Source organism: Phasianus colchicus, chromosome 39 (assembly GCF_987193195.1).
Source record: "Phasianus colchicus chromosome 39, bPhaCol1.hap1.1, whole genome shotgun sequence".
Lineage (NCBI taxonomy): Eukaryota > Metazoa > Chordata > Aves > Galliformes > Phasianidae > Phasianus > Phasianus colchicus.
The window spans coordinates 893,107-904,981 of record NC_143474.1 but is presented as its reverse complement, the minus strand read 5'-3'; the positions used below and the strand labels follow the sequence as shown (position 1 = coordinate 904,981).

At 56.0% G+C, this 11,875-nt stretch overlaps 1 protein-coding gene across 1 annotated transcript in view; it reads left to right on the top strand.

Annotated features, from left to right (window-relative positions):
- The first annotated feature begins 29 nt into the window (after positions 1-29).
- Positions 30-11,875, top strand: part of LOC149913294 (telomerase protein component 1-like) — a 53,424-nt gene continuing 41,578 nt past the window's right edge. Inside the window, 4 exon segments of the mRNA XM_090130229.1 lie at positions 30-167; positions 4,381-4,497; positions 7,899-8,060; positions 11,674-11,796. Of these exon segments, the coding sequence (XP_089986355.1) occupies positions 81-167; positions 4,381-4,497; positions 7,899-8,060; positions 11,674-11,796 (489 nt within the window). The 5' untranslated portion in view covers positions 30-80.

Sequence of the window (11,875 nt, the reverse complement as noted above, 5' to 3'; positions counted from 1 at the left end):
GGAAGTGGAGGCTGCTGCGGCTGCTGCGGCGCTGTGCCGGTGGTTGGGGGTCGCGGAATTGAAGGGGGGGGGGAGGGGCGATGGCGGCGGTGACGTCATCGGAGCTGACGTCAGAGGTCGTGACGTCATCGGAGGAGATGACGGAGGAGGAAGTGCGGCAGCTGAAGGTGGGAAGGGCGGAGGGTGGCGCCGCCCCCATTGACCCCATTGACCCCATTGACCTCATTGATCCTATTGACCCCATTGATCCTATTGACCCCAAATGTCCCCCATTGACCCTATTGACCCTATTGACCCCATTGGCCCCATTGACCCCATTGACCCCAAATGTCCCCCATAGATCCTATTGACCCCCTTGATCCTATTGACCCCAAAAGTCCCCCATTGATCCTATTGACCCCATTGACCCCATTGATCCTATTGACCCCATTGGTCCCATTGACCCCAAATGTCCCCATTGACCCCATTGATCCTATTGCCCCCATTGACCCCATTGGCCCCATTGACCCCATTGACCCCAAATGTCCCCCATTGATCCTATTGACCCCATTGACCCCATTGATCCTATTGACCCCATTGATCCTATTGACCCCAAATGTCCCCGATTGACCCTATTGACCCCATTGACCCCATTGGCCCCATTGACCCCATTGACCCCAAATGTCCCCCATTGATCCTATTGACCCCATTGACCCCATTGATCCTATTGACCCCATTGGTCCCATTGACCCCAAATGTCCCCATTGACCCCATTGATCCTATTGCCCCCATTGACCCCAAATGTCCCCCATTGATCCTATTGACCCTATTGACCCCATTGGCCCCATTGACCCCATTGACCCCAAATGTCCCCCATTGACCCTATTGACCCCATTGACACCATTGGCCCCATTGACCCCAAATGTCCCCCATTGATCCTATTGACCCTATTGACCCCATTGGCCCCATTGACCTCATTGACCCCAAATGTCCCCCATTGACCCTATTGACCCCATTGACACCATTGGCCCCATTGACCCCATTGATCCCCATTGACCCCAAATGTCCCCATTGACCCCATTGATGCTATTGCTCCCATTGACCCTATTGATCCCCATTGACCCCATTGACCCCAGTGTCCCTATAGACCCCAAATGTCCCCCATAGATCCTATTGACCCCATTGGTCCCATTGACCCCATTGGCCCCATTGACCCCATTGACCCCAAATGTCCCCCATTGATCCTATTGACCCCATTGACCCCATTGATCCCATTGACCCCAAAAGTCCCCCATTGATCCTATTGACCCTATTGACCCCATTGGCCCCATTGACCCCATTGACCCCAAATGTCCCCCATTGACCCTATTGACCCCATTCGCTCCATTGACCCCATTGACCCTATTGATCCTATTGACCCCAAATGTCCCCCATTGACCCCATTGACCCCATTAATCCTATTGACCCCATTGACCCCACTGACCCCAAATGTCCCCCATTGATCCTATTGACCCCAAATGTCCCCCATTGACCCCATTGACCCCATTGATCCTATTGACCCCATTGACCCCATTGACCCCATATTTCCCCCATTGACCCTATTGACCCCATTTGCCCCATTGACCCCATTGACCCTATTGACCCCACTGACCCCAAATGTCCCCCATTGATCCTATTGACCCCAAATGTCCCCCATTGACCCCATTGACCCCATTGATCCTATTGACCCCATTGACCCCATTGACCCCATATTTCCCCCATTGACCCTATTGACCCCATTTGCCCCATTGACCCCATTGACCCCATTGACCCCATTGACCCCAAATGTCCCCCATTGATCCTATTGACCCTATTGACCCCATTGACCCTATTGACCCCATTGACCCCATTGATCCCATTGACCCCAAAAGTCCCCCATTGATCCTATTGACCCTATTGACCCCATTGGCCCCATTGACCCCATTGACCCCAAATGTCCCCCATTGACCCTATTGACCCCATTCGCCCCATTGACCCCATTGACCCCAAATGTCCTCCATAGACCCCATTGACCCCATAGATCCTATTGACCCCATTGGTCCCATTGATCCTATTGACCCCATTGACCCTAAATGTCCCCCATTGATCCTATTGACCCCATTGACACCATTGGCCCCATTGACCCCATTGACCCCAAATGTCCCCCATCGACCCTATTGACCCCATTGACCCCATTGGCCCCAAATGTCCCCCATTGACCCCATTGACCCCAATGACCCCAGTGTCCCCATAGACCCCAAATGTCCCCAATTCACCCCAATGCCCGCATTGACCCCATTGACCCCATTGATCCTATTGGCCCCATAGACCCCAAATGTCCCCCATTGACCCTATTGACCCTATTGACCCCAGTGTCCCCATTAACCCCATTCACCCCATAGACCCCAAATGTCCCCCATAGACCCCATATGCCCCATTGACCCCATTAACCCCAAATGTCCCCATTGACCCCATTGACCCCATTGACCCTATTGACCCCATAGACCCCATTGACCCCATTGATCCTATTGACCCCATTGATCCCATTGATCCCATTGGCCCCACTGACCCCAAATGGCCCCCGTTGACCCTATTGACCCCATTCGCCCCATTGACCCCATTGACCCCAAATGTCCTCCATAGACCCCATTGACCCCATAGATCCTATTGACCCCATTGGTCCCATTGATCCTATTGACCCCATTGGTCCCATTGACCCCAAATGTCCTCCATAGACCCCATTGACCCCATAGATCCTATTGACCCCATTGGTCCCATTGATCCTACTGACCCCATTGACCCCAAATGTCCCCCATTGATCCTATTGACCCCATTGACACCATTGGTCCCATTGACCCTATTGACCCCATTGACCCCATTGACCCCAAATGTCCCCCATTGATCCTATTGACCCCATTCGCCCCATTGACCCCATTGACCCCATTGATCCTATTGACCCCAAAAGTCCCCCATTGACCCTATTGACCCTATTGACCCCATTGACCCCATTGACCCCATTGACCCCAAATGTCCCCCATTGACCCTATTGACCCCATTCGCTCCATTGACCCCATTGACCCTATTGACCCCATTGACCCCAAATGTCCCCCATTGATCCTATTGCCCCCATGGACCCTATTGATCCCCATTGACCCCATTGACCCCAGTGTCCCCATAGACCCCAAATGTCCCCAATTCACCCCAATGCCCGCATTGACCCCATTGACCCCATTGATCCTATTGGCCCCATAGACCCCAAATGTCCCCCATTGACCCCAATGTTGTCCCCATTGACCCCAAATGTCCTCCATAGACCCCATTGACCCTATTGGCCCCATTGTCCCCATTGACCCCATAGACCCCAAATGCCCCCCATCGACCCCATTGACCCCACAGACCCTACTGACCCCATTGACCCCACTGACCCCAGTGTCACCATAGACCTTAAATGTCTCCCATTGATCCCATTGACCCCATCCACCCCATTGACCCCAAAAGTCCCGCATTGACCCCAATTCCCCCATTGACCCCATGGTCCCCATTGACCCCAATGACCCCAATGTCCCCATAGACCCCGAATCTTCCCCATTGCCCCCACTGACCCCGCTGACCCCATTGACCCCAATTCCCCCATTCACCCCATTTACCCCACAACCCCCATTGACCCCATTGACCCCAATTCCCCCAACGCCCCCATTGACCCCAAAGCCCCCTTTGACTCCAATTCCCCCACTGACCCCCCTGACCCCATTACCCCAATTCCCCCATTGACCCCATTGACCCCAATTCCCCCATTGACCCCAATACCCTCAATTCCCCCGATTTCCCCAATTCCCCCAATTCCCCCAATGCCCCCATTGACCCCAATTCCCCCATTGACCCCATTGACCCCACTGACCCCATTGACCCCATTGCCCCCATTGACCCCAATTCCTCCATTGACCCCAGTGACCTCACTGATGCCATTGACCCCATTGACCCCACTGACCCCATTGACCCCAATTCCTCCATTGACCCCATTGACCCCATTGACCCCATTGCCCCCACTGACCCCAATTCCCCCGTCTGATCCCAATTCCCCCATTGACCCCAATACCCTCAATTCCCCCAATTCCCCCAATTCCCCCACAGCCCCCATTGACCCCACTGACCCCATAGACCCCATTGACCCCAATTCCTCCATTGACCCCATTGACCCCAATTCCCCCAATGCCCCCAATTCCCCCCAATTCCCCCACAGCCCCCATTGACCCCATTGACCCCATTGACCCCATAGACCCCATTGACCCCAATTCCCCCTCTGCCCCCAATTCCCCCATTGCCCCCATTGCCCCCACTGACCCCTCTGCCCCCCTTGACCCCATTGACCCCATAACCCCACAGCTGGCCCTGGTGTCGGCCGCCTGCTCGGCCCTACAGTGCGACGGCCCCGAACTGCGCCAGCGCCTGCGGGATCTCAGCGCCGCCGTGGCTCCGCACAGCCCCGAATTCCCCCTGCAGGTAACGGCCCCACTCACCCCACTGACCCCATTGATGGCCCTACTGACCCCATTGACCCCACTGACTCCATTTTGGCCCTACTGACCCCACTGACCCCATTAATGGCCCACTGAGCACACTGACCCCATTGATGGCCCTACTGACCCCATTGACCCCACTGACCCCATTAATGGCCCACTGAGCCCACTGACCCCATTGATGGCCCTATTGACCCCACTGACCCCATTGATGGCCCTATTGACCCCATTGACCCCATTTATGGCCCTATTGACCCCATTGACCCCATTGATGGCCCTATTGACCCCATTGACCCCACTGACCCCATTTTGGCCCCACTGACCCCATTGATGGCCCCACTGACCCCACTGACCCCATTGATGGCCCTATTGACCCCACTGACCCCATTGATGGCCCTATTGACCCCATTGATGGCCCTACTGACCCCATTGACCCCACTGCCGCCATTTTGGTCCTACTGACCCCATTGACCCCATTGACCCCATTGATGGCCCTACTGACCCCATTTTGGCCCCACTGACCCCATTGATGCCCCCACCGACCCCACTAACTCCATTGATGGCCCCACTGACCCCATTGACTGCATTTATGGCCCTACTGACCCCATTGACCCCATTGATCCTATTGATGGCCCCACTCACCCCACTGACCCCACTGACCCCATTGGTGGCCCTGTTGACCCCACTAACCCCACTGACCCCATTTTGGCCCCATTGACCCCATTGACCCCATTGAACCCATTGATGGCCCTACTGACCCCATTGATGGCCCCACTGACCCCATTGACCCTATTGATGGCCCTATTGTCCCCATTGACCCCATTGATGGCCCCACTGACCCCATTGGTGGCCCTACTGACCCCATTGACCCTATTGATGGCCCTATTGACCCCATTGACCCCATTAATGGCCCACCGACCCCACTAACTCCATTGATGGCCCCACTGACCCCATTGACCCCATTGATGGCCCTATTGACCCCATTGACCCCATTGGTGCCCCTACTGACCCCATAGACCCCATTGACCCCATTGATCCTATTGACCCCATTGATCCCATTGATCCCATTGGCCCCATTGACTGCATTTATGGCCCTACTGACCCCGTTGTCCCCCTTGATCCTATAGATGGCCCCATTGACCCCATTGACCCCATTGATCCTATTGATGACCCTAATGACCCCATTGACCCCATTGAACCCATTGGTGGCCCTATTGACCCCACTAACCCCATTGAACCCATTGATGGCCCCACTGACCCCATTGATGGCCCCACTGACCCCATTGACCCCACTGACCCCATTGATGGCCCTACTGACCCCATTAATGGCCCCACTCACCCCATTGACCCCACTGATCCCATGTTGGCTCCACTGACCCCATTGTTGGCCCCATTGACCCCATTGACCCCATTGATGGACCTATTGACCCCATTGACCCCATTGACCCCATTGATGGCCCTACTGACCCCATTGACCCCATTGATCCTATTGATGGCCCCACTCACCCCACTGACCCCATTGATCCTATTGATGGCCCTACTGACCCCATTGACGGCCCCACTGACCCCATTGACCCCAGTGACCCCATTGATGGCCCTACTGACCCCATTAATGGCCCCACTCACCCCATTGACCCCACTGACCCCATGTTGGCTCCACTGACCCCATTGTTGGCCCCATTGACCCCATTGACCCCATTGATGGACCTATTGACCCCATTGACCCCATTGACCCCATTGATGGCCCTACTGACCCCATTGACCCCATTGATCCTATTGATGGCCCCACTCACCCCACTGACCCCATTGATCCTATTGATGGCCCTACTGACCCCATTGACGGCCCCACTGACCCCATTGACCCCAGTGACCCCATTGATGGCCCTACTGACCCCATTAATGGCCCCACTCACCCCATTGACCCCACTGACCCCATGTTGGCTCCACTGACCCCATTGTTGGCCCCATTGATCCCATTGACCCCATTGATGGACCTATTGACCCCATTGACCCCATTGACCCCATTGATGGCCCTACTGACCCCATTGACCCCATTGATCCTATTGATGGCCCCACTCACCCCACTGACCCCATTGATCCTATTGATGGCCCTACTGACCCCATTGACGGCCCCACTGACCCCATTGACCCCAGTGACCCCATTGATGGCCCTATTGACCCCACTAACCCCATTGAACCCATTGATGGCCCCACTGATGGCCCCATTGACCCCACTGACCCTATTGATGGGCCTACTGACCCCATTGACCCCACTGACCCCATTTTGGCTCCACTGACCCCATTGTTGGCCCCATTGACCCCATTTACCCCATTGATGGCCCTACTGACCCCATTGACCCCACTGACCCCATTGACCCTATTGATGGCCCTACTGACCCTACGGACCCCATTTACCCCATTGATGGCCCTATTGACCCCATTGACCCCACTGACCCCACTGACCGTATTGATGGCCCTACTGACCCCATTGATCCCATTGAACCCACTGATGGCCCCACCGACCCCATTGACCCTATTGATCCTATTGATGGCCCACTGACCCCAAAGACCCCATTGATGGCCCCACTGACCCCATTGACCCCACTGACCCCACTGACCCTATTGATGGCCCTACTGACCCTACTGACCCCACTGACCCCATTGACCCCAATCCCCCCAATGCCCCCATTGCCCCCATTGACCCCATTGACCCCATTGACCCCATTGATGCCCATACTGACCCCATTGACCCCATTGATGGCCCACTGACCCCACTGACCCCATTGATGGCCCTATTGCCCCCATTGCCCCCATTGCCCCCATTTCCCCCATTTCCCCCAATGCCCCCAATGCCCCCAATGCCCCCATTGCCCCCATTGCCCCCATTTCCCCCATTGCCCCCATTGCCCCCATTTCCCCCATTGCCCCCATTGCCCCCCATTGCCCCCATTTCCCCCATTGCCCCCATTGCCCCCATTGCCCCCATTGCCCCCATTGCCCCCATTTCCCCCATTGCCCCCATTGTCCCCATTTCCCCCATTGTCCCCATTGTCCCCATTTCCCCCATTGTCCCCATTGCCCCCATTTCCCCCATTGCCCCCATTGCCCCCAATGCCCCCATTGCCCCCAATGCCCCCATTGCCCCCATTGCCCCCATTGCCCCCATTGCCCCCATTGCCCCCATTGCCCCCATTTCCCCCATTGCCCCCATTGCCCCCAATGCCCCCATTGCCCCCATTTCCCCCATTGCCCCCATTGCCCCCCATTGCCCCCATTTCCCCCATTGCCCCCATTGCCCCCATTTCCCCCATTGCCCCCATTTCCCCCATTGCCCCCATTGCCCCCATTTCCCCCATTGCCCCCATTTCCCCCATTGCCCCACAGGTTGCCCTTTACGCCCGCCGCCATCTTGGCCAGCGCTGGGTCAGCTGCTTCCTGCTGGCGCTGGCGGCCATCTTGGCGCCGTGCCGCCCCCACCTGCGCCGGTATTTCGGGGCCGTCGTCCGCCTGCCCTGCGATTGGGTGGCCGTGCCGCGCTTCTTCCAGGTGGGGCGGACCCCAAACAATCCCCCATATCCCCCCATATCCCCCCATATCCCCCCACCCCCTCTATATCCCCCCCATTTCCCCATATCCCCCCCCCATTTCCCCCCATATTTTCCCATTTCCCCATATTTTCCCCCATATCCCCCATATCCCCCATATCCCCCATATCCCCCATATCCCCCATATCCATCATATCCCCCCATATTCCCCCATATCCCCCATATCCCCCCATATCCCCCCATATTCCCCTAAATCCCCCCATATCCCCCCCCCCATTTCCCCTTACTCCCCCCCACCCCCCCTATATCCCCCATATCCACCCCATATCACCCCATATTCCCCCATATCCCTCTAAATCCCCCCATATCCCCCCATATCCCCCCATTTCCCCATATCCCCCCCCATATCCCCCCATATACCCCCATATCCCCCCCATTTCCCCCCCCATCCCCCATATCCTCCCCATTTCCCTTTATTCCCCCCAAATCCCCCCCAAACCCCCCATATCCCCCTAAATCCCCCCATATTCCCCCATATCCCCCCATATCCCCCCATATCCCCCCATATTCCCCCATATTCTCCCATATCCCCCATAGCCCCCCCCATTTCCTCTTACTCCCCCCCACCCCCCTTATATCCCCCCTATATCCCCCATATCCCCCCATATCCCCTCCCATCACCCTCCCATCCCCCATACCCACTCTATATGCCCCCCATTTCCCCATATCCCCCCCCATTTCCCCTTACTCCCCCCATCCCCCCCTATACTCCCCATATCCCCCCATATCCCCCCCATATCCCCCCCATCCCCCATATCCCCCCATTTCCCTTTATTCCCCCCAAATCCCCCCCATACCCCCCATATCCCCCCATATCCCCCCATATCTCCCCATATCCCCCCATATCCCCCATATCCCCCCATATCCCCCCCATATCTCCCCCATCCCCCATATCCCCCCCATATCCCCCTTATTTCCCCCCAACCCCCCTATACCCCCCATATCCCCCCCATATCCCCCTAAATCCCCCCTACCCCTTCCCAACCCCCCCATATCCCCCCATATTCCCCCATATGCCTCTAAATCCCCCCATATCTCCCCATATCCCCCCATTTCCCCATATCCCCCCCATATCCCCCCTAAATCCCCCATATCCCCCCCGTATCCCCCCATACTCCCCCCCATCCCCCCCCATATCCCCCATATCCCCCCATATCACCCCATATTCCCCCATATCCCTCTAAATCCCCCCATATCCCCCCATATCCCCCCATTTCCCCATATCCCCCCCCATATCCCCCCATATACCCCCATATCCCCCCCATTTCCCCCCCCATCCCCCATATCCTCCCCATTTCCCTTTATTCCCCCCAAATCCCCCCCATACACCCCATATCCCCCCAAACCCCCCCCATATCCCCCCATATCTCCCCCTTCCCCATTTCCCCCCTATATCCCCCAAAATCCCCCCCATATCTCCCCCATATCCCCCCCATATCCCCCTAAATCCCCCCATATCCCCCCAAATTCCTTCTAAATCCCCCCTACCCCCCTATACCCCCCATATCCCCCCCATATCCCCCCATTTTCCCCCATATTCCCCCATATCCCCCCATATTCCCCATATTCCCCCATATTCCCCCAAAATCCCCCCATATCCCCCTAAATCCCCCATATTCCCCCCCACCCCCCCCTATTCCCCCCATATCCCCATATCCCCCCCACCCCCCCCATTCCCTCCCTTTCCCTCCCTTCCATCCCCACTCCCCTTCTCCCCCCCCCATGCCCCCCACAAGGTTGTGTCGTTGTGTCGTTGTGTCTCGTCGTTGTGTCGTTGTGGTGTTGGGTCGTTGCGTCGTGTTGTTGTGTCGTTGTGTTGTTGTATCATTGTGTCATTGTGTCACTCTCATACTCTCCCCCCCCCCCCCACAGGCTCTCACCCCCCCCCCCCTCAAATCTCTCCCCATTCCCTTTTGTTGTATCATAGTATCATCGTGTCGTTGTGTCGTTGTGTTGTTGTGTGGTTGTGTCGTTGTGATGCTGTGTTCCCCCACAGGCTCTCAGGCCCCCCCCCCATTCCCTTTTATTGTGTCATTGTCTCATTGTGTCTTTATATCATTGTACCATTGTGTCGTTGTATCGTTGTGTCATTGTGTCGTTGTGTCGTTGTGTCTTTGTGTCGTTGTGACGCTGTGTCCCCCCCCAGGCTCTCAGCCCCCACCCCCCCCATCTCTCCCCATTCCTTTCTATTGTGTCGTTGTATCGTTGTGTTCTTATATCATTTTGTTGTTTTGTTGTTGTGTCGTCGTGTTGTTGTGTCGTTGTGTCGCTGTATCGTTGTGTTGTGTCGTTGCGTCACTCTTACGCTCTGCCCCCCCCCCGCTCTCACCCCCCCATCTCTCCCCATTCCCATTCATTACATCATTACATCATTGTATCATCGCGTCGTTGTGTCGTTGTGTCTTCATATCGTTGTATCGTTGTGTCGTTGCGTCGTTGCGTCGTTGCGTCCCTCTCACGCTCTCCCCCTCCCCCCCCCTTTAGGCGCTGACCCCCCCCCCACCAACTGTCCCTGTTCCCCTCTATTGTGTCATTGTGTCATCATGTCATTGTGTCATCGTGTCATTGTGTCGTTGTGTCGTTGTGTCGTTGCGTCGTTGTGTCGTTGCGTCACTCTCACGCTCTGCCCCCCCCCCCCAGGCTCTCACCCCCCCCATCTCTCCCCATTCCCATTCATTACATCATTACATCATTGTATCATCGCATCGTTGTGTCTTCATATCGTTGTATCGTTGTGTCATTGTGTCGTTGTGTTGTTGCGTCACTCTCACACTCTGCCCCCCCCTCATCTCTCCGCATTCCCTTTCGTTATATCATTATATCATTGTGTCGTTGTGTCGTTGTGTCATTATGTCGTTGTATCACTGTGTCGTTGTGTCGTTGTGTCGTTGTGTCGTTGTGTCGTTGTGTCGTTGTGACGCTGTGTCCCCCCCCAGGCTCTCAGCCCCCACCCCTCTCATCTCTCCCCATTCCTTTCTATTGTGTCGTTGTATCGTTGTGTTCTTATATCATTGTATCATTGTGTCGTCGTGTCGTTGTATTGTTGTGTCGTTGTGTCGTTGTGTCGTTGTATCGTTGTGTCGTTGTGTCGTTGCGTCGTTGCGTCACTCTCACACTCTGCCCCCCCATCTCTCCCCATTCCCTTCTATTGCATCATTACATCATTATATCATTGTATCATTGCATTGTTGCGTCGTTGTGTCTTCATATCGTTGTGTCGTTGTGTCGTTGTGTCATTGTATCGTTGCGTCGTTGCATCACTCTCACGCTCTGCCCCCCCCCATCTCTCCCCATTCCCATTCATTACATCATTGCGTCGTTGTGACTTTATATCGTTGTATCGTTGTGTTGTTGTGTCGTTGTGTCGTTGTGACGCTGTGTCCCCCCCCAGGCTCTCAGCCCCCACCCCTCTCATCTCTCCCCATTCCCATTCATTACATCATCACATCATTGTATCATCGCGTCGTTGTGTCATTGTGTCTTCATATCGTTGTGTTGTTGCGTCGTTGCGTCGTTGCGTCCCTCTCACGCTCTCCCCCTCCCCCCCCCTTTAGGCGCTGACCCCCCCCCCCCACCAGCTGTCCCCGTTCCCGCGCTGCCTGCGCGACTCCCTGACCCTCAGCTTCGCCGCCTTCGACCGCCACCAGCTGGCCAAGTACCGCACGCGGCTGCACAAGGTGGGCCTCCTCACTCATTAATTACCCCCTTAACGAAGCCGTTAATTGCCCCGGGAACGGCCACATGGATGGCCCCATT